General features: G+C 35.5%; 1 protein-coding gene across 4 annotated transcripts in view; it reads right to left on the minus strand.

Annotated features, from left to right (window-relative positions):
* Window positions 1-20619, minus strand: part of LOC106168772 (protein mono-ADP-ribosyltransferase PARP14) — a 51870-nt gene that overhangs the window by 3271 nt on the left and 27980 nt on the right. For 2 of the 4 annotated variants that reach the window (XM_087002550.1, XM_087002549.1), the window contains 23 exons: window positions 20259-20564; window positions 19631-19882; window positions 19142-19387; window positions 18595-18867; window positions 17759-18031; window positions 17336-17599; window positions 16520-16792; window positions 16021-16248; window positions 15761-15868; window positions 15294-15500; window positions 14751-15002; window positions 8037-8273; window positions 6141-7895; window positions 5353-5880; window positions 5007-5134; window positions 4375-4602; window positions 3690-3911; window positions 3290-3401; window positions 2844-2999; window positions 2523-2588; window positions 1007-1201; window positions 467-679; window positions 1-201 (listed from right to left, as the gene is read on the minus strand). The exon at window positions 1-201 is cut by the window's left edge and continues 50 nt beyond it. In XM_087002550.1, the coding sequence (XP_086858676.1) occupies window positions 1-201; window positions 467-679; window positions 1007-1201; window positions 2523-2588; window positions 2844-2999; window positions 3290-3401; window positions 3690-3911; window positions 4375-4602; window positions 5007-5134; window positions 5353-5880; window positions 6141-7895; window positions 8037-8273; window positions 14751-15002; window positions 15294-15500; window positions 15761-15868; window positions 16021-16248; window positions 16520-16792; window positions 17336-17599; window positions 17759-18031; window positions 18595-18867; window positions 19142-19387; window positions 19631-19882; window positions 20259-20564 (6723 nt within the window). The remainder of the gene's footprint in view (window positions 202-466; window positions 680-1006; window positions 1202-2522; window positions 2589-2843; window positions 3000-3289; window positions 3402-3689; window positions 3912-4374; window positions 4603-5006; window positions 5135-5352; window positions 5881-6140; window positions 7896-8036; window positions 8274-14750; window positions 15003-15293; window positions 15501-15760; window positions 15869-16020; window positions 16249-16519; window positions 16793-17335; window positions 17600-17758; window positions 18032-18594; window positions 18868-19141; window positions 19388-19630; window positions 19883-20258; window positions 20565-20619) is intronic. The other 2 variants (XM_087002552.1, XM_087002551.1) reach the window with 2 other exon arrangements.

Genomic DNA, 20619 nt, shown 5'->3' on the forward strand with positions numbered 1-20619 from the left:
CCTTGCACTGTGACTCACATAATTCATCTATCTTTTTCTGTGCAAGATTAATACTCTCTTTGTTGTCAGAAAAAATGGTAAGAAATATGGACATGGGTTCTGTCAGTTTAGTTCTTTTCTCCTTCTTCTTTGGTTCTGCTTTTGCTCCAATACCAGTAAGGCTTGCTTTTGCTCCAATACCAGTAAGGCTGGTGAGAATACCTGCATAAAAATTAATTATAAATTTTATATGTAATTCAATGTACTGTTCCTTTTAATACTTTTATAGCTTAATTGAAATGTAGAAGTTAAAAATTAACATTGTGTTAAACTTAAATTTACTACTAGGACTCCATATGGATAGCGAGTCCAAGTTTAAATTACTATAAGTTTAACAGATCCTTTTATCTTTGTATTAGATACATTAACTGTCAACTAAAAAAATGCAACATTTGCTGTTATTCACCATATTGATTATACATTATACCTGCTCCAGCATCAATCGCATGTTTTATGTATCCTTTCTTTTCTTTCTTTTTCATTCTTTTACTAAGCTCATCATGGAAGTCTTTCACCATGTTTGACTGAAATATGGTGATACGAATCATTCGCAGATGCTGAGGGTTGCACTGCTTACTAAATTCTTCAATGGTATCAAACATTACTGTAGCTATTTCCCTAGGTGAAGAGCTCAGTTCCCCTGCAAATTAAGATTTGTAATACAATTTGGGCACTGTGGTACATATTTTGAATTTCAAAAAGATATACATGTAATGAACAATGTAAAGCTGTCAAATAAGCAGATATAAACAAGTGAATGACAAAACTGACAGAATCAGTGATATTAAAACTAAAATATAAACAACCAATTTATGGATACAAAGTGTGTTATTATGTCTCCTTCATCCTATTTATCAAACCATTGTCCATACTAAGTAAGCAAACAACAGCGTATTGGTGTTATCAAGATTCTTCTCATTTAATTGTTTATAAAGATGATAATTTATATTATTTCGACAACTTTTACCTGTTCCTAAAGCAGGAAAGCAAATGGAAGAAAGTTTCATTTCTTCTGCTTTCTTTAGACAGTTTAAGACGGGTTTCTTCCATGCTGATCCAAAGAGACTTTTTACATGTGGTGCAACAAGATGGATGATATGTTTACAGGGAAGTTGTCCAGCTCCTGTGGCTGCAACACCACTACCACTCTTCATTAATTTACCTGGAGGATAGATACTTATGTAAAATTATGATATCACATTCAAATAAATACAACATTGCATAAAATGTTAAACTAGCAAAAATGAATATAATATATGAACTACAGGCCCGTAGCCAGGGGGGGTTGGGGGGGGGTCAAAAGAAACGCCCTTTTTGTCAGGAAAAGGTCCTTTCTGGGTAAAATTTGATCTAGGTACACAAAGGTTTCTTTGGAAAAGGTCCACTTATTCAGAAAAAGAACCCCCCCTTTTGAAATTACTGGCTACGGGCCTGAACTATATGAATTATACTTTGAATTTTTAAATTACTCATTTCTCTCCATTTTATCACACCAAGTACCCTAAGCTTCATGTCTGATAACTTAATATATCATTTTTAAGCCATTTCCAAGTCTCTCTATATGTATATACAGGTATCAGGACAATTACCCCCAGGCAATTCCCCCCTGGACTATTCCCCCCAGACAATCCCCCCAGACAATCCCCCCCCCCCCCCCCCAAACAACATATATTTATATACAAATATAAAGTAAAGAGTACAAAGTTCAAATATTTTCATCCATTTTCTGAATATTTCTCAGTGTGCCTGGGGGGAATAGTCCGGGGGGGGGGGGGGGGGGGGATTGTCCTAGAATCGTATATACAATAAACCAGTTTGTAACCTAGTGATAGGCTTGCATTGAAAATCATCTCGTGTCAGTCCTTCTCCGAAAACCATTTGATTCTTAGATCCCCAGTGGCACAGCAAATGCAATTTCCCATTTTCTGGCTTACCACTGTGCTCATGCCATGGCTTGGCTTTGAAGAAAAGGCAGATTATATTTGCTGCCTATAGTGAGCTTAGGTCAATCAAGCAGGCCATATGAAAGTATCACCTCATAATTATTGTACCTTAAAGGGATAATAACTCTTCGTATGAGATCTATATTTCACAATAAAAACATTGTGAACAACGCATAGAAATATGATAGATTCTGTTGTACCACAAAAACGTCAGTTATAGCTTTTATTCTGATATCTGAGCTTGTCTTTAGACCACGTGACCTCCATTGATGGCTATACTCTGTTATAATCTCTTAAGAGATTATAATGAAAAAAAGAACTTTTTAGAAAAAAACCAGGGACTAACTTTGAATGTAAAAATGGATTCATTAACCATTGGTAAGTATGGGAAAATTGTTGTTTACTCCAGGAAAATTCATTTTTTGGCCAAAACGAAGAGTTATTATCCCTTTAACCTTATATAGTCCATATAGACATATTCTGGTTTGAGCTTAAAATCTTTATAATATATTTGGATTGTGGCATAAATGTGCATCATACTTTGATGTTTGCATTCATCTAAGATGTCCTGTCCAGCCTTAGCTAGAATTGCCTTAGAAACAGCTCCTGAAATGTCATAAAATATTCAACTTAAACTTATACGTTGTAGATGAAATTATCAGTGCTCAAACAACACATCTGCTTAATTATTACATTTAAAGTGGTATACAAAGGCCTACTATAACAATGGTTTAATCTGTTGACTTGAAATGCATTTTTGGTCAATGTCCTAGTGAATACAAATAATTTACAACTCAATTCTTCATCCCTTGAGATGAGTTTGCCATCATCATTATCTTGTTATTCACCTGTACATCATACCTTTACTGAGATCCAGCTCTGCATTGGTACTGTTCACTATGGCATCTGTGGTCTCTTGGGTTAGATCTCCCTGCTGAACTTGGAGGCTAAGTTTGCCAACCATTGCCATCCTCTGATTTGGTTCACTGCCTGCAACTATGGATCTGTATGAACCAGCTGAAAATAACATATCTATATGTAACATTTGGATGTAACAGTTTTCACATCAAACTAATAAACAAGTAAGGAAGTTTTTTTTGATATTTTAATGTTTCTAAATCAAAGACATTGTCCACATGTAGTTCAATCCAGTTATCAAACTTATCAGTGTACTAGTATGTTATGGGCCATATACAGTACATGTATGTACATATCAATAATACATATGTTTTTATGCAATGCTCCAAATAAAACCTTGAGTGTTAAGGTCAAGTTTGTGATAAATATATGTTATTTATATTACATACCAGTATCATCATCCTCTATATCTACATCATATTCCACTGAATTCATTGCATGAAATCCTGGTTTCTTCTTAGTTGGACTTGTGGTTACATTCCTTATCTCTGCCTCAAATGCCTAAAATTAGTGACGTACCAATAAAAACGTTTTTTCACTTATGCACAAGTACATGTTACTACCAGTACATGTAGACAGCAATATAGGGGTAAATATACAAGAACCATTGTTTAAAGGTGTGAGATTAATGGTCTGGTGGCTAATGGTGCATTTCTACAAGAAAAAATATCACTTAACTGTGAACATTTTACACAATAGAAATATCTCATTTTGATCTCATATTTACAATTTAGAGAACTGAGCTATTGTATCACCATCCAATTAACTGAATACAAAATTAAAACTCACTGCAATATTTGCATCATCTTTGTCATATACAACAAAACGTATATCCTTAAGTTTTGTAGTTGGGTTACGTGTTCCAAACTCTGCCACTGCTTGGTACATATCTCTGGCCACAACATCCTTAGGAAACCCCAGGTTTCCAGTTCCTACAGCAGGGAGGGAAATAGAAGAAAATCCTGCCTTGGTCGCAGTTTCCAAACAGGTATGAACAAGCTTAAGCAAAATCTGTAAAGAAAAATATTGCAATGATTTGCAATTGAAATCGGTCAGAGTTAAGTAACCGCTGCTGTTTTTGTTTAATATTTCTTATTCACCATCATTTAATTATTTAATAGATAGACAGATAGATAGATAGATAGATATTACAGTTTTACACTTGTAATTCTTAACAGTAACATTTACCAAGTTTTATTTCATACATGAAATCATGAGATGTAAAGGCTTTGACATTGCATGGTTCTACAGCTCAGAAAAATATATCGACATCACGTATACTTCAGATGAGTTAAGTCATTTTATTTGATGGTTTATAAAAATCACATTTCAAGTACAAATTGGAAAATACATATAGCTTTGTAGGACATATGGACATAAAAATACGATTTCAGCGCATATTCAAATGTGTATTCTAGTGTATAGAATATCTTCGATGCTGAGATCAGATCAACACCAGACAACTTAACAATACCTTTTCTGCTCCAGTAGATTTCCAGTTCTCACATGATCCATGGTAGACTGCTTTACATCTAAGCTTCCCTCCATCCGTCTGAACAATATCGCCAAATTCATTGCCATTTGGGGCTTTTTGTTTGCATTGATCTTGAAGCACGCGCCCTCCAGCGGTTAGCAGTGATTTTGATACAGCACCATTGTTCATATCAAGGTCTTTCCCAACAGTGTTCACAATAACATCAACCTGATGATAAAAAAATATACAAATATATTTTCTTTTGCTTTCAGAAATGCCAGTCCTAGTTCAGGGGCAGGTAGGGGTGGGGTAGTTGCATTAGTGTTGACAGTTTTATCCTCTCAATTTCAATCATTTTCTAACAGCTAGTGACAACAACCCTGGTAGAATGTATGATTTATGCAAGCTGAATAAAGGTTCTGTAAAATATTTGATCTGCAACTTACTTCAACTCAAGCAATTTTACATTCTATATACTCGTAATCCTAATTCTCAATGTTGAGGTAACAACCAAATATGTTAAAGATTTATTACAAATTTATCAAAAATACTGCAAATTTTTGTCTACTTTAGTAAATAGGATAAAATTCTCTCAAACATGCTGCCATTGTGGTTGTTTAATATTGTCTTACCTGTTCATCTGCAATAGCTCCTTTTACCAAGGTCACCTGCAAGCCCTGACTTGTCTTCACCACTCCTGCCTTCCCTGTCTGATAATACAATGGATCAGAATCCGACATCATGATGCTTTCTTCTAACTCTGCATTGATTAAAAAAAAAACTGTTGGTAAATATAAACTTATTCCAGAGTAAAAAGAGGTAGACAGGAACTGTGATATTTTATGAAAAATAAATATCAATATATATCAAACAATGATGTAAGTCAGATAAACCTTTAAGAAAGACAATAAAGAAAGTGATCTACACAGAATTATATATATATTCTACAGACTAAGAACTTTTAAGAAAACAATTCACCATTAAAATCTTCATCCCTTAGAACTTCTGGATCTGTGTATCCTACTGCACCAACTAAATCATCATCATCGTCATCTTCTTCATCCTCATCTTCATCTTGAGGTGTACCTGGTGTTCTAATCACTCTGATCAGAGCTCTTTTCAAGGCATCAATAGTGCTGTCCTCCATGGCCACCAGGTGAATACCTGTCAGTGAACCATGCCTTGTGTTCTTAGAGAAGTCTCGAATGGCTTCACAAATTATTCGCCCACATTTATGAAGAGGGAATTTATACACCCCAGAACTCAGTGCTGGTAAAGCGATAGACTTTAATCGAAGTGTAGTCGCCTCCTCAAGACAGCCCAAAACTGCTTCATATAAAAGATTTTCTTCATTTTTATTGCCTCCTTGCCAAAATGGTCCAACTGCATGAATGACCTTTCCACAATTTTTCAGTTTTCCTGCAGTAGATGTGAAAACCTGGCCATCCAAAAGAGCTCCACACTTCCTGGTGTACATTTCACACTCTCTCTGGATTTCTTTTCCACCTTTAAACAAATATAAAGAAGTCCTAAATTTAACTATACGTGTAAAATATATATTACTTTTTATTTTATATTTTATTAGGACTAAAGCAAATTATTCAATAAAAAATAAATAAACAAATAAAGACAATGATTTCACACTCAATAAGGTCATTAGGATGAAAAAGCAATATTTCATTAAGTTGATACATATCCCATTTTCTCTACAGGGTTTTCTATACACTCTATTATCAGGTTTGAAAATTTTAAGATTGGGTCCTAACCTTTATCTAGTATAGCTTTCGCCAGGCCTCCTTTGTGTTGAAGATTTCTATTTGCAGCATTAACGATGGCATCAGCTTTGTGCTTTGTAAGATCATCTTGGTAAATTGCCACATTACATCCTTCAACTGTCTTGGTCTCGGCAATCAAGGTGGACTTTGTTATTGGATTTCTGGCATCTTCTTCCTCTACTGTTTTTGTTTTTTCACTAGATGCAACTGGCTGAGGTAACTCAACAGTGCAGTTACCTTTGTTCTCTAGATGGTCTAGAAACTCTCGTCCTCGTTGTGAAATTATATATTTGCGCATGCCAGGTGTGTTTACTTCTTTCACTGTGGAATCAACTTTCTTGGCAAGATCAACTACTCTTTGTTCAGCAGCAATCAAACCATCTTCAGTGCCTGTTATAAGGAACCCTGGGTCTGCTGGACTTTCACTAAACTTAACTTTGACTTGATTTCCAACCAATTCACTTTCAATGTTTCTGAGTTCCTGCTTCTTATGCATTCGAAGAAAACGTACCTTTCCATTCTCCATGCGAAGATATTTTCTATGGATGGTGTTAGCTCTCAGAAAATCCTGAATTATCTCCAAGAAATTTCCCATTAAATCTTTTGTGGAAACAACAGTGACTGCACTCATGTCATCTTCGGGGAAAATTTTGAAAAGTCCTGCATGTTGTCTTTCCTGTTCAGTGATGACATCTTTCCATGCTGGAGAACCCACGATGGATCTTGATTCAGCAACTATGGGGAGAGGCGTTTCGACAAGACTAGCTCTTATGATGGCTTTGGCACGTGCCACCTCATCCTGAGTGGCAGCATACACTGTAATGTCTCTCTCACCTGCTTGCCAGACTGCCAAAAGTTGTTTCTCTTGAAACAGCCCCACAAGGTGTGCATGGCATGCTTTGGTTGGAATGAGCTCAAGAATATATTTTGACACTGAGAATGCCTCACGTTGTAATGAATTGTTGATCTCATAAATGGCTATCTTGGCTTGATTTATGTCATCTGGAATCCCAGTCAGCACCACTGCTCCATGATCCAGGTCAATTCTTATCTTCAGATTTGGAAACTTGCTTTTTGCAGTGTCAATATATTTAATTGCCAAAAGGTATCGTAGTTCATGTGACATAAAATTCTTCTTTTCTGTAATGGTTGCAGCTTCACGTTTGATTTCATCATCCACCTGGGCATTAATGCTATGGACATCTTTTGCCACTCTTTGAGCTGTCACTGCTTCCCCAAAAACTCTCAACATGTGGTCTTTCTCTTCTATCTGTAGTACAAAGTCATCATTTGATGGCTGGGAGATATTTTTCAACCGTTCAAGTACCCTGTCCCAGGCAGCTTGAAGGATGGCAAACTCGCTGTAATAGAAATCTTCTACAAAACATTTTTGCACTGTATTTTCTACATTTGCTCTCCAAGCCTTGGCCAATTTTTGGTAATCTGGCATGCTGCGGGTAATGGTACAAACCGCAGTGAGAGTGTCCGACTCTTTGCTTGGCCACTGAACTCTGGCATGTATTTTTTCAAACTGCTCATCCACAAGTTGTTTGTGACGTGGAATGTTGGAGATGAAGTGGATGACTGTCCTATTTAAGCCATGAGGACTCACTGGTGAGGGCAGGGGGAAATATGGCTTGGAGCGGTCATGGTCTCCAGGGAGAACACCAAGGCACTTGTAGAAAATGGCTGTCCTGCAAACCTTGTCGTTCAGAACTTGTTGTTTTTTGAGGACCTTCTCCACTACTGAAACCATAGAACCCAGGAAATTTGTCAAAATATCAATACTAGTTTTAATAAGAAATATGATAAAAATCATTTGATGCATATTATAAAAAAGCACATGTTAATGAAATTAATAACATCAAAAGCATCAAGTGCACCTACCCTCAATATTTTCAAATGTAACTACTGCTGTGTTCATGTCTTGATAAAGTTGGACTGCTTCAACAGGTCCCCCATTACTCCGTTTCTGGTTTCCAAAATGGGCTTCTAAGAAATCTCTGCTGACATTTGGGGCCAAATCAAACACTTGGATGCTGTTGGACTGCGACACTTTTTCCACAGTTAGGTACACACCTTCTATGGTCCTGTCATCACATGCAGTTTTTAATCCCTCAAAATCTGAAGCAAATAAAAGATTTTTTTCACAAAGAAAAAGTTTAAAAGTGAAAACCTATTATCCATAATGAGAAGAATATATTCCTAAATACTGTATATTATAGCAAACCATAAAAAAAAAACATTGTTCAATAAGTTTAAACTTCACACAAAGTAGCTAGAGTAATTCAAGCATGCCAAATTTACTATTAAATAAATTAAGCTGCCAGTCGTTGATCATTCTCAAGCCTCAAACAATCCCAGACAGCCTCAGTGATCTGGCCCACGTCTGGCCCAGATCTGGCAACGTCTGGCAATGTCTGGCAAAAGGTATGGCTTGCCACATGTGGGCCAGATGTGGCAATGTCTGGGCCAGATCTGGCCCAGACATTGCCACATCTGGCCCAGTCCACATTTGCTCATATGGCCAGATGTCGGCCCAGATCTGGCAATATCTGGCAAATGTATGGCATGCCAGATGTGGGCCAGATATGGGCCAGATCATATTCAAATGGGCCAGATTAGGGCCAGACATGGACCACATATGGCCCAGATTGTTTTTTTTTATTATTTCACATTTGCTCATGTGGCCAGATCTGGCCCAGATCTGGCAATATCTGGCAAAGGTATGGCATGCCGGATGTGGGCCAGATTAGGGCCGGACATGGACCACATATGGCCCAGATTGTTTTTTTTTTTTTCTTTTTTTAATTATTTTTAATTATTCAATAAGATAACTATAAAAAAAGACATACAAGATTCAAGATTCAAGTATTTATTCTGTGCTAAAAGCCTAAACAAAATTATTACACATTATATAACCTTGCTGGCAACTAACATGCAACAAATTAAGGGCCACTCCTTGTCTTTTTGTACAAAACAATTTGTATGTTTGAAAAAAAAAAAAAAAAAAAAACACACTGCAAAAAGGCAAATATACAGACACTTAACAGGAGGAAATGTCACTTACATACATGTAAAGAAAACAGTTATAACAACAATTTTTTTTTCAACACAAAGCTGCTCATCGAATCTGAATTAACACAAATTACAAAAATTGTAATTAATTATGCATGTACATGGGGGGGGGGGGGGATTTGAGGGGGAAATATTTTTGCACACCTCAACCTAAATAATATTATACATTGTCATTTTTAAACTAATTCAAACATATCATTAATAATAATAATCACTAATGAATATAGTTTTGTAATGAATAAATCTTGAATAATGAATGAAAAAACATTCTTTTTTAGATGATGGAGAGTTATAACAAAATTATAAATAACCATGCAGTAACTGTTTCAATTCAACTTGCATGCTGGCTACAGTACTGTACATACATGTAAATTCTGAAAAAAAAATATGTATACTCCAGCACAGATATAGATGTACAATTAAAAGAGAATTACATGTGCACAAAAACAAACCCCAGTATCAATGCTTTTGAATTAAATCACATCACGAATCAAATCACTCAATGAATTGAACCAGTTTGCAATGCTTGCGCTTTTTTCAAATCCATAACACCAAGAAATGATACACCCGCCTCCTTGACAAGCTTATAATTATTAAAGGAATCAACAATGGAACAAGTAACTCTACCAAGTTAACAAAAGTTCATTCAAATGTCAAGTCCAAACACAACATCCCTTCCTTTCTTGGAGAGAAACGGTCCTTTCAAAACATGTTAATTGACAGTTCAGTCTTTAAAATGTCTTTTCAAACATTTGCAGAATAGCATATGAACTCCAACTTTTATTCCTTAAACCACACTGAAAATTCTCAAAACTAATCAACTCATATCAAATCCCATGTCCTTTCACTACTACTGGTCTCTTCCTTTGCTTGCCTTTACGTCATATTCAAATGTTCCCTTCACTTTTAAAGGTTTCTCAGACGTGTACATGAATAATACTGTTTGTTTTCTGGTCCTCCACAAGAGCCACATTTATTTTTCTTGGATTTCAGCATTCTCCATGTATTTTCATCAATGATATAACAATATGCACCTGAATCTGGTAATACACTGAGATTAACACCTCCTCTATTTCCTCCATGTCTTCTGTGCATTGGTTCCCACACCAAATGTATATGCACTCCTGGATTTTCATGTTCAAAGCTGTCATTTACATGAATAATAGTTTCAGTTTTGCAGAGTTTTGCAAAGTGATCCAACGTTCCATGTTTTCTCAGTCAGGGAGTTTCTACTTCGTTTTTCATGTCTAAACTCGTAATGTTTAGACTGGCTTGGTTTGTCAAATGACTTCAGTTTCATCATACTCAGTTTCTGGTGTTCCAATTTCATTCAAAGCGTTAACTGTCTTATGTATATTCATGTTTCTAACCTGTGTTTGGGAGAGTCCTGAAAATATCTTGTAAGTTGTACACCTGTCCCTGCTGAATACAACATAAGCGCGCGTCTCCTTTGTCATGTATTTTTAATTTTCTATCTTTGTTCATTATTCATGCCGTTCGTTGGTTTTGAAAAGATCAATCTTTTTCCGTCAGCGAAAAGTTTAAACTGTCTAGCCATCGCGTCGAGCGTGACCCAATGTCTCCGGACTTCTGTACGGTTCGAATTCCGTAATTTCACATTTTTTCTCCATTTTTTTCAAAGAAACTTGACTCACAGTTTTGCACTAGTGTTTATCCTTGTCGCCAGTGTTGATGCCTTCGAAATAAATCGCACCACGAATCAAATCACTCAACGAAATTGTATCAGTTTGATACGCTTGTGCTTTTTTCATATCCATAACTCTAAGAAACGCTACATCCGGGCCCTTGACCGGCTTAGCATAAAAAGCGGAATCTTACAACAGCGGAACGAGTAGTCCAAAAAAGTTTTAGATCAGTGAATTCATTCAAATGTCAAGTCAAATTAAACAAATAGCACACTTATGAGGGGACTTTGAAGAAAAAAGAGAGAGATAAATTAAATCAAAATTTATCAAATGACGTCAGTTCAATGCATTCAGCTCACTGGTCAATAAAAAATAAATAAATAGAAAATAAAAATTGAAAATGAAAGTACCATATCTGGCCCAAGTCTGGGCAGCATCTGGCAAAATGTGGCGTAAATGCCAGACTTTGCCAGACTTGGCCCAGATCTGGCAAGTGTCTGGCAAAATGTGGCATAAATGCCAGACTTTGCCAGACTTGGCCCAGATCTGGCAAGTGTCTGGCAAAATCTGGCCCAGATATTGCCAGACGTTGCCAGATCTGGGCCAGACGTGGGCCAGATTATTGAGGCTGTCTGGGAATAATTGCCATTTGTAATCTCAAGCCATGGAATAACCAAATGAACAAATCAAACAATAATTTCACATAAAAGAGCATTCCAAAGAACACCCTTTTTTGCTGGAAAAAGGTCCCCTTTAGGTAAAATTTTATCCAATTCCACACTTGCATTGATAAACCAGTGGATGGAGATCACAAATGGCTCTTTCATCTACAAGGCCTGATTTTTCTATTGAAAATAAGTATAATACCATCTTTCTTATGATTCTAGGACAATTCCCCCCCCGGACAATTCCCCCCGGACTATTCCCCCCGGACAATTCCCCCCCAGGACAATTCCCCCCTGGACGATTCCCCCCCAAGAAATATCTATTTATACACAAATATACTGTAAAAAGTGTAAAGTTAAAAACATTTCATCCATTTTATTAATATTTTTAGTGTAACTAGAGGATCAGAGAGGCGATACCGCCTCTGGATATTGTACCACCAGCTGGAGTAAGCGCATTCTCATGGAAACCCCGCCCCCCAAAAATGAACACCACCACCAGTCTTGTGCTTGACAAGCTCTATAAAATGCAATAAACAAGAGTTCTCAAAATATGCAAAAAAATAAAATAAAATAAAAATATATATATATATATATATATATATATATATATATATAGCGAACAAACATAATTGTTCAAATCAAGCAGATGTTCAAATTGAGCTGTATTTTCCTAACACTGATGACTCCTGTGATTTTCTAGACAATAGGCCTATTGGTTTTCCTTGAAATGCGTTATCAGTATTGCATATTTGCTGACAAAAGAGAAAACCTTGGGACAACAGTAGGCAGATCTCTGCTAGTTTTGAAGATATGAGGGGCAAGAAAATATGCAGAGTTCAGTTTGTGGTGAAAAAGTAGGTCAAAGGTCAATTTCAAGGTCACAGTATATGACTTCCTATAGAAGTTCAATAGTAGCTATGGGCATTTCTTTGCCAATTTTGGAGATATGAAGGCCAGGAAACATGCAAAGTGCAGTTCATCATAAATAGTAGGTCAAAGGTCACAGTAAGATGTATATGACTTCCTATTCAAGTTCAATAGTAACTTTGGACTTATCTCTGCCAGTTTCCGAGATATAAGGGATAGAAAATTTGCAAAGTTCAGTTCATGGTGAAAAGTAGGTCAAAGGTCAATTCCAAGGTCACAATAAGACTGCCAGTATATGACTTCCTATTAAAGTTCAATAGTAACTATGGGTGTATCTCTGCCAGTTTTGGAGATATAAGGGTTGAAAAATTTGCAAAGTTCAGTTCATGGTGAAAAGTAGGTCAAAGGTCAATTTCAAGGTCACAGTTAGATTACCAGTATATAACTTCCTATTAAAGTTCAATAGTAACTATGGGCGTATCTTTGCCAGTTTTGGATATATAAAGATCAGAAAACTTGCAAAGTGCAGTACTGAAAAGTATGTCAAAGGTCAATTTCAAGGTCACAGTTAGATTACTAGTATACGACTTCCTATTCAAGTTCAATAGTAACTATGGGCATATCTTTGCCAGTTTTGGAGATATAAAGATCAGAAAACTTGCAAAGTGCAGTTCATAATGAAAAGTAGGTCAAAGGTCAATTTCAAGGTCACAGTTAGATTACCAGTATATGACTTCCTATTCAAGTACAATAGTAACTATGTGCGTATCTCTGCTAATTTTGGAGTATTTCACATTTTCCCCACTGAATATTGCAATGTTGTAATTTTTGATATAGGGCAACGCCTAAGCCATATCAAAAACAAAAAATGGACACCACCCCCAGTATTGCACTTGACAAGGTCTACAAAATGCAATAAAAAAGAGGTCTCTGGCATTTACCGTTCCAGATTTAGAGCGAGTTTTCAGTTTCAGTATCTAATGGCTTCTACTTGCGTGAAAATGCACTTATTGACCCCAAACTCTCACAGATGAAAGGAGTCCCCAATGGTAACCCCTCACTATAACAGGAGAGCTTAGGGCTGCGTAGTTTCCAAAAATTAGCACAAACAAATATTTTTTTACAGAAAATTCCCATTTTTAGAAAATTTTGGCTTGTTTGACCTTGAAAAAAAGGTCAAAAGTCAAATCCAAGGGCATATTTGGAATCTCCACATATGACTTTCGGTCAGACTTCTGTAGTAATTTTTCCCATAATTCCTTTGGTTTGGGAGATATTTAGCATTGAATTTTCAAAATTTTGACATGGGTGCATTTCAACAAGCGTCACGCCCAGGCCAGTGCACCGACGGAGACAAAAAAACCAGGGTGTTCAAGTTGAGATTATATGTGACCTAAATCCAAGAGATGGGGACACAGGTCCTTGCGGTCTAGGAGGAGAAGCGGTAACGGTGACTTGTTTCCGGCGCCCGACTGCGGAGCCGGCGGAGCTGCAGGAGCCGGCGGAGCCGCAGGAGCCGGCGGAGCCGCAGGAGCCGGCGGAGCTGTACGAGACGGGTCGGGACTAAAACCATGAGTACCGCCAGCGTACACGCTGGTGGTACTAATAATACAACTTTATCATAAAACAAATTATTTTATAGCAAATTCCTTTTTCATTTCGTACTAGTACAGAAAGTTTTATTAAATATCTAATCAAAGTATAACCACCTATCCTTCAGGTAAAGGTTGGGTAAACAGATAAACAGGTAAACAGATATTTTATATTTTATTGTGGTGGGTAGTGAGTAGGTGGGTAGTGGTCAAGCAATTGAAAGTGACAAATAATCAAAGGGATATCTGGATAAGCATAAAAATCTGTTTACCCCACCTCTCCCCAGAGATGCACCTTGATTCAAGACTTAATCAAGGGGTGGGGGGGGGGGGAGAGTAATTAAGCAATTTTAATTTAACTTTTAAAAAAGTAACAGTTATTTTATCAAAGGGTTACCTGGATGAGTGAGATCATCTGTTTACTCCACCTTAACTAGAGATGTACTTTGATCAGATTTTTGATAAAATTTTCTGTACTTGTACTACATGAAAATAATTTGTTCAATTTAATGAATATTATCTATCCTCGAGATGCATCATCAAACTGAGAAATATTCATAAAATGGATGAAAAGATTTGTACTCTTTACTTTATATTTTGTATATAAATATATATATTCTTTCGGGGGGAATTGTCCTGGGGGGGAATTGTCCAGGGAGGAATTGTCCGGGGGGAATAGTCCGGGGGGGAATTGTCCGGGGGGGAATTGTCCTGATACCCTTTCTTATATGATGCAGAAGAGAAATGTACCTGGAATGTCTTGAAATGTTACTAGCACTGTTCCCATTTCACTACCATATGCAATGCTCTCTATATCACAGTTTGTTTTTGCTTCAAGAAAATTTTCTAAAAGTTCATTTGTTATGGTCTCTGCCAGTCCCTTGATGAATATCCTGTGCTTATCAATTGGGGGTGGAGGTGTAGAGAGAATGGCATGAAGTCTACAGCCTTCCAACTGAAGTCCAACCTCTGACTCTGATTTCTGCAACACCCGATTCACAGCTAAAAGGATGGATGATATGAATGGATAAGAAGGATTTAAAAATTTTGTCCAGCTTGCTTGATTCATACATTAATCTTTAATATTGCACTGAGTTTATAAATGTCATTTAATTATCACAACCTTAGTTGCAATTAACTAGTACAAATGACCTTAATTCATGACAATAAATCAATTTTCATAACAATTATTAATCAAAGGAAAATCCATGCCATACTGGGTGTGGTAGTACTAGTGCTGTTGTAAATTTAAGTCAACAACAAAAACAAAGAATACAAGTCGGTCAAAATCACCTTCTGGCTCTTTAAATGTCACCACTGCTTCTCTAGCTTCATTGTTCACTTCCACATTAAGCACATTCCCTCCTCCAGACCTTTTTCGATTTTCAAAAAACATCTGAATGGTGACCTTGCTGGTGGACTTTTTTAATCCTTTGACTCGAATGTTGCTAGAACATGCTTTTTTCTGCACAAGTCTTTCTTTTAAGATGTTTTCATTCTCTAACAGAACAAAGAAAAGACCAATTGACATCTGTTTAAATGAAGTTCAAAATTGAAGACACTTTTTTTTCATCTTCACTATATTTATCAATATCTAGCATAATTCTCCAAATTTTTCTTCTCTTTCTAGTTAATACTAAAGAAAAGATGCCAGCTTTTCATACATTTCATATAAAAACTTCATGCATTAAGTTATGATGTAGTCCACTTTTTCAAATCACATTCTATATCTAACAAAACAATTAAATTGATGGGATTACCCTCTGGCTCTTCTGTTGGTTGTCCTTCAGTGTGTAAACATATCTCCAAGTCTTGGCCTTCCCATATAATTTTTTTAGATTGGTTGTGCATTACCACACTTTCAGCAACTGAAAATGTTAAAATTAAAATGTTAATAAGCAAATTAGATGTGCAAAAATATCTTTCTGGCACAAATGACCTAATTTCAAAGTTTTATTGATAGCAATATCTTCAATATATAACATCCAAAACTGAAAGAGGTTAAATAAATAAAAATTACCTGCTGCATCTTCAAATGTGATGAGAATGAAATCCTGCTTGTGCTCTATCAGCTCAACTTTCCCCCCACCTGTTCTTTTCTTGTTTTCAAACAGCATTTCCAGAGTTTCATTAGAGGTTCCCTTCTTTATCCCTCGTACCTCTATAGTTCTTGAAGGCACTGGGAGACTAACTGACAGTGATGCACCTTCTAAACTAAGTCCTTTCCTGTCAAGTACCTGCCTGGCCACTGCACATATTATAATGTGTACACTTTAATAAGTAACAAGCAGTAAATGTGTGTGATTACAGTGTGTGACAAAAAGCTAAATATCACACTTATTCAAATGCTTATTTTTTGAAATACAAAGTTATCCACCATAATTGCTATTTAAAAGGGAAATAAAAAATCATAAATAACCATTGAATAAGGTAATTCCTAATTATATTGATTGACAGGATACATTGTGTAATGAATTATCTATTTATCTATCTATCTATTCTTTTTCTTTTAAACTCACCATTAGGATCACTGAAAGTGATAGTCACCACACCTGTTGTTGGGGAGCGGATTATTTCTTTTATTTCACCTCCACCTGATTTTTTTGAATTTTCAAAAAACAGACTTATCATCTCATCTGAAGTTGAACTTTTCACTCCTCTGACTTCTACAGTGGTGAAACTGTCTTCCTCTGGGCTGATTTCTTCATGTTGTATATCTGGCTGTGGTCTACTAATCAAGACATCTTCACCATCAACACTAAGCACTTCTCGTGACAGCACTCTGGCAGCAACTATGAACAAACAATGTTTCAAAGTTGATAGTCAACACCATATTATGAATTTCACCAATGACTGAAAACTCACTTTGATGATTAATAATAATAAAATAATGTTCATCCTTTCATTACTAAGTAGTAATTTTGGCTTGACATCAAATAATAATTTTGTATAAAGAAAGAAGTCCTGAAGTAAATAACAATTATCCGGTTTAATACTAATAGGGTGAATGCTATGAGCAACATAAAAAAAAAAAAAAAAAAAAAATCTAAAACAATTTTTTATCTAATTATCAGGGTTTTTAATCAACATTTTGAATGTTATCTTGCTATTTTTAAGTTTATTAAAAAGAAAATAATCTCAATTTTAGAAAAATATAACTATATTTATATTACATTGCTTATATTCTTGATTTACCCTGGTAATTAAACCAAATACAATTCATTTACAAATGTATAGTTATAAGTTATCTTTCTAAGTCTTTATCACTGACAGTGAAATTTACTTTAAGAAGAAAATAGATCTTTAAAAAAAATGAAATTATGAACAGTTCTTACCTTCTGCGTCCTTGTACACTACAGTCATAACTCCACTACTGGGATCCCTGGACAGAATCTCAATGTCTCCTCCACCTGTTCTTTTCTCATTCTCAAAGAGCATTTCTACCAGTTCTTGAGAAGTTTCCTTTCTTATGCCTTTCAAAATGACAGTGCGCTGAAAAGGGGAGTCTCTATCTTCTTGTAAATTTTGAGATGGTCTCTGTACTTTCAGATCCATGTCTTGTAATCTGAAGCTGCCCTTTTCTAACACACTTCTTGCCACTGCAAATTATTACAACCAATGATCAAAACAGTATTTTTGAAAGGGGAATGCAATTTTTTAATCACCTTTGAACAAAAATAATTCCTATAAACAAATTTATAGTGACTGACAGTATAGACTGTGTAATGAATTATTGTAACTATATAATTTTAACTCACCATTAGGATCACTGAAAGTGATAGTGACCACACCTGTTGTTGGGGAGCGGGTTATTTCTTTTATTTCACCTCCACCTGATTTTTTGGAATTTTCAAAAAATAGACTTATCATCTCATCTGAAGTTGAACTTTTCACTCCTCTGACTTCTACAGTGGTGAAACTGTCTTCCTCTGGGCTGATCTCTTCATGTTGTATATCTGACTGTGGTCTACTAATCAAGACATCTTCACCATCAACACTAAGCACTTCTCGCGACAGCACTCTGGCAGCAACTATGAACAAACAATGTTTCAAAGTTGATAGTCAACACCATATTATGAATTTCACCAATGACTGAAAACTAACTTTGATTAATAATAATAATAATAAAATGTTCATCCTCTCATTACTTAGTAGTAATTTTGGCTTGACATCAAATAATAATTTTGTATAAAGAAAGGAAGCCCTGAAGTAATTAACATGTAGCAATTATCTGGTTTAATACTAATAGGGTGAATGCTATGTGCAACAAAAAAAAAAAAAAAAAAAAAAAAATCTAAAACAATTTTTTATCTAATTATCAGGGTTTTTAATCAACATTTTGAATGTTATCTTGCTATTTTTAAATTTATTAAAAAGAAAATAATCTCAATTTTAGAAAGATACAACTATATTTATATTACATTGCTTAAGTTCTTGATTTACCCTGGTAATTAAATCAAATACAATTCATTTACAAATGTATAGTTATAAGTTATCTTTCTAAGTCTTTATCACTGACAGTGAAATATACTTTAAGAAGAAAATAGATCTTTTTTCAAAAAAAAAAAAAAATGAAATTATGAATAGTTCTTACCTTCTGCATCCTTGTACACTATAGTCATAACTCCACTACTGGGATCCCTGGACAGAATCTCAATGTCCGCACCACCTGTTCTTTTCTCATTCTCAAAGAGCATTTCTACCAGTTCTTCAGACATTTCCTTTCTTATGCCTTTCAAAATGACAGTGCGCTGAAAATGGGAGTCTCTATCTTCTTGTAAATTTTGAGCAGTTTTGGATGGTCTCTGTACTTTCAGATCCATGTCTTGTAATCTGAAGCAGCCCTTTTCTAACACACTTCTTGCCACTGCAAAATATTACAACAAATAACACAAAATTGCGAAAGTTTAAGATTTTGGTCATGCATTTTATCAAAGAATTATAAGAAGCCACTACAATAAAATTAAAAGTCTTAGACCAAGCCCATGCTAGCCTTTTAAAGGAAATTTTATTTTTGAAAAAGTGGACTTTTTGCCAAGACATCTTTGTGTACCTAGATCAAATTTTGCCCAGAGTGGACCTTTTTCAGCAAATAGGCTGGTTTATTTGCAACTATCAGAAATTCAAATCACATGTCATACCTGCTGGATTCTCATACGTAATCAGAGCAACATTTCTGGAATGATCTCTTTTCAATTGCCTTATGTCTCCTCCACCAGATTTCTTTTCATTTTCAAAAAACATCTCCAATGCTATGTCAGAGGTCTCTCTCTTTATCCCATGGACTTCAACTGTAGCATCTTCTTCTTTCTCATTCCTTGCCCTTGCAACTGACAACTGAGCTTCTTCCAACTGCAATATTCCTTTTCCCAAAACTTGATCCACAACTAAAAACAAAGACATGATAATAAAAAAAATTGAGTTATTTTCTGGAAGAATATATATATCATTTCTGTCTATTAAGTTGATTAAAAAACAGTTAATCTCTCTCTCTCTCTCTCTCTCTCTCTCTCTCTCTCTCTCTCTCTCTCTCTCTCTATATATATATATATATATATATAAACAATTTATGAAAAAAGGACACCACATTTTTAAAATACCATGTATACTACAAAGGTTTTTAATCTTACCTGCTTTGTCATGAAAAGTAATGTAAGCCACTCCATTTGCTCGATCAACTTTCAAGGTTTCTATAGAACCTCCTCCTGAGCGTTTTTCACTTTCAAAGAACATCTCAATTGTGCTGTCCTGAGTGGTATCCCTGAACCCACGTACTTCTATGGTTTTATGGTAATACTCCTCACTCTCTGCTGTGTATGTAGAAATATCTAGTCTGGCACCATCTAACTCAAGATCACCTCTGCTCAATACTGCCTGTGCATCTATTGAAGAAATATTATCTATAATTATTAATGATGCTATTTTAAATAATACATGTTCCAACTTTCTCTCAAGTTCACAACTCTTCATAAAAATTTCATGAGATATTTTAAAGCCAAATACATCAGGAAGTTTTTTTCCAAGCTTAAGCATCTGTCACATGGACATGTAAGTAACAAAAGAGTATTTTTTAATTTGAAACAATGGAAATATTTTCATATTACATACATAATATATATTATATATACAAAGATAAAAGCTGAAAACAAGATTAATCAAAATAATACTAAAAAGAAAATTCAAGACAGAAACATTTTTGCGAAATCCCATTCATCGATACCTTTATTAACTTGTACAAAATAAAATTCAAGTAAATACCTTCTGGATATCTGAATGTTATATAAGCAACATCCTTCCTTGGCATGTCAAAGGACTCAATTTCACCACCTCCAGAGCGTTTTTTACTTTCAAAAAACATCTTGATGATTTCACCATCTGTGCCACAGTTAAACCCCTGAATCTGAAGGGTTTTATTCTCTGTTTTTGCTGTTTCTGGCACGGTTTTCACTTTTGTTTTATCCAGTTGGTTTTCTGTCTCAAGCCCAATGTGTAGTGAACCCTGGGTTACAGTCAAAGCAGCACCATCCAGCTGGTGGGAACTTTTACTGAGAACTCTCTCTGAAACTATATAAAAATAGACTGGTTTCATGCACAATGTTTGAATTTAAGTTTCACCATT

This window comes from Lingula anatina, chromosome 1 (assembly GCF_051362555.1).
Source record: "Lingula anatina isolate TDL-2025a chromosome 1, LinAna3.0, whole genome shotgun sequence".
NCBI lineage: Eukaryota > Metazoa > Brachiopoda > Lingulata > Lingulida > Lingulidae > Lingula > Lingula anatina.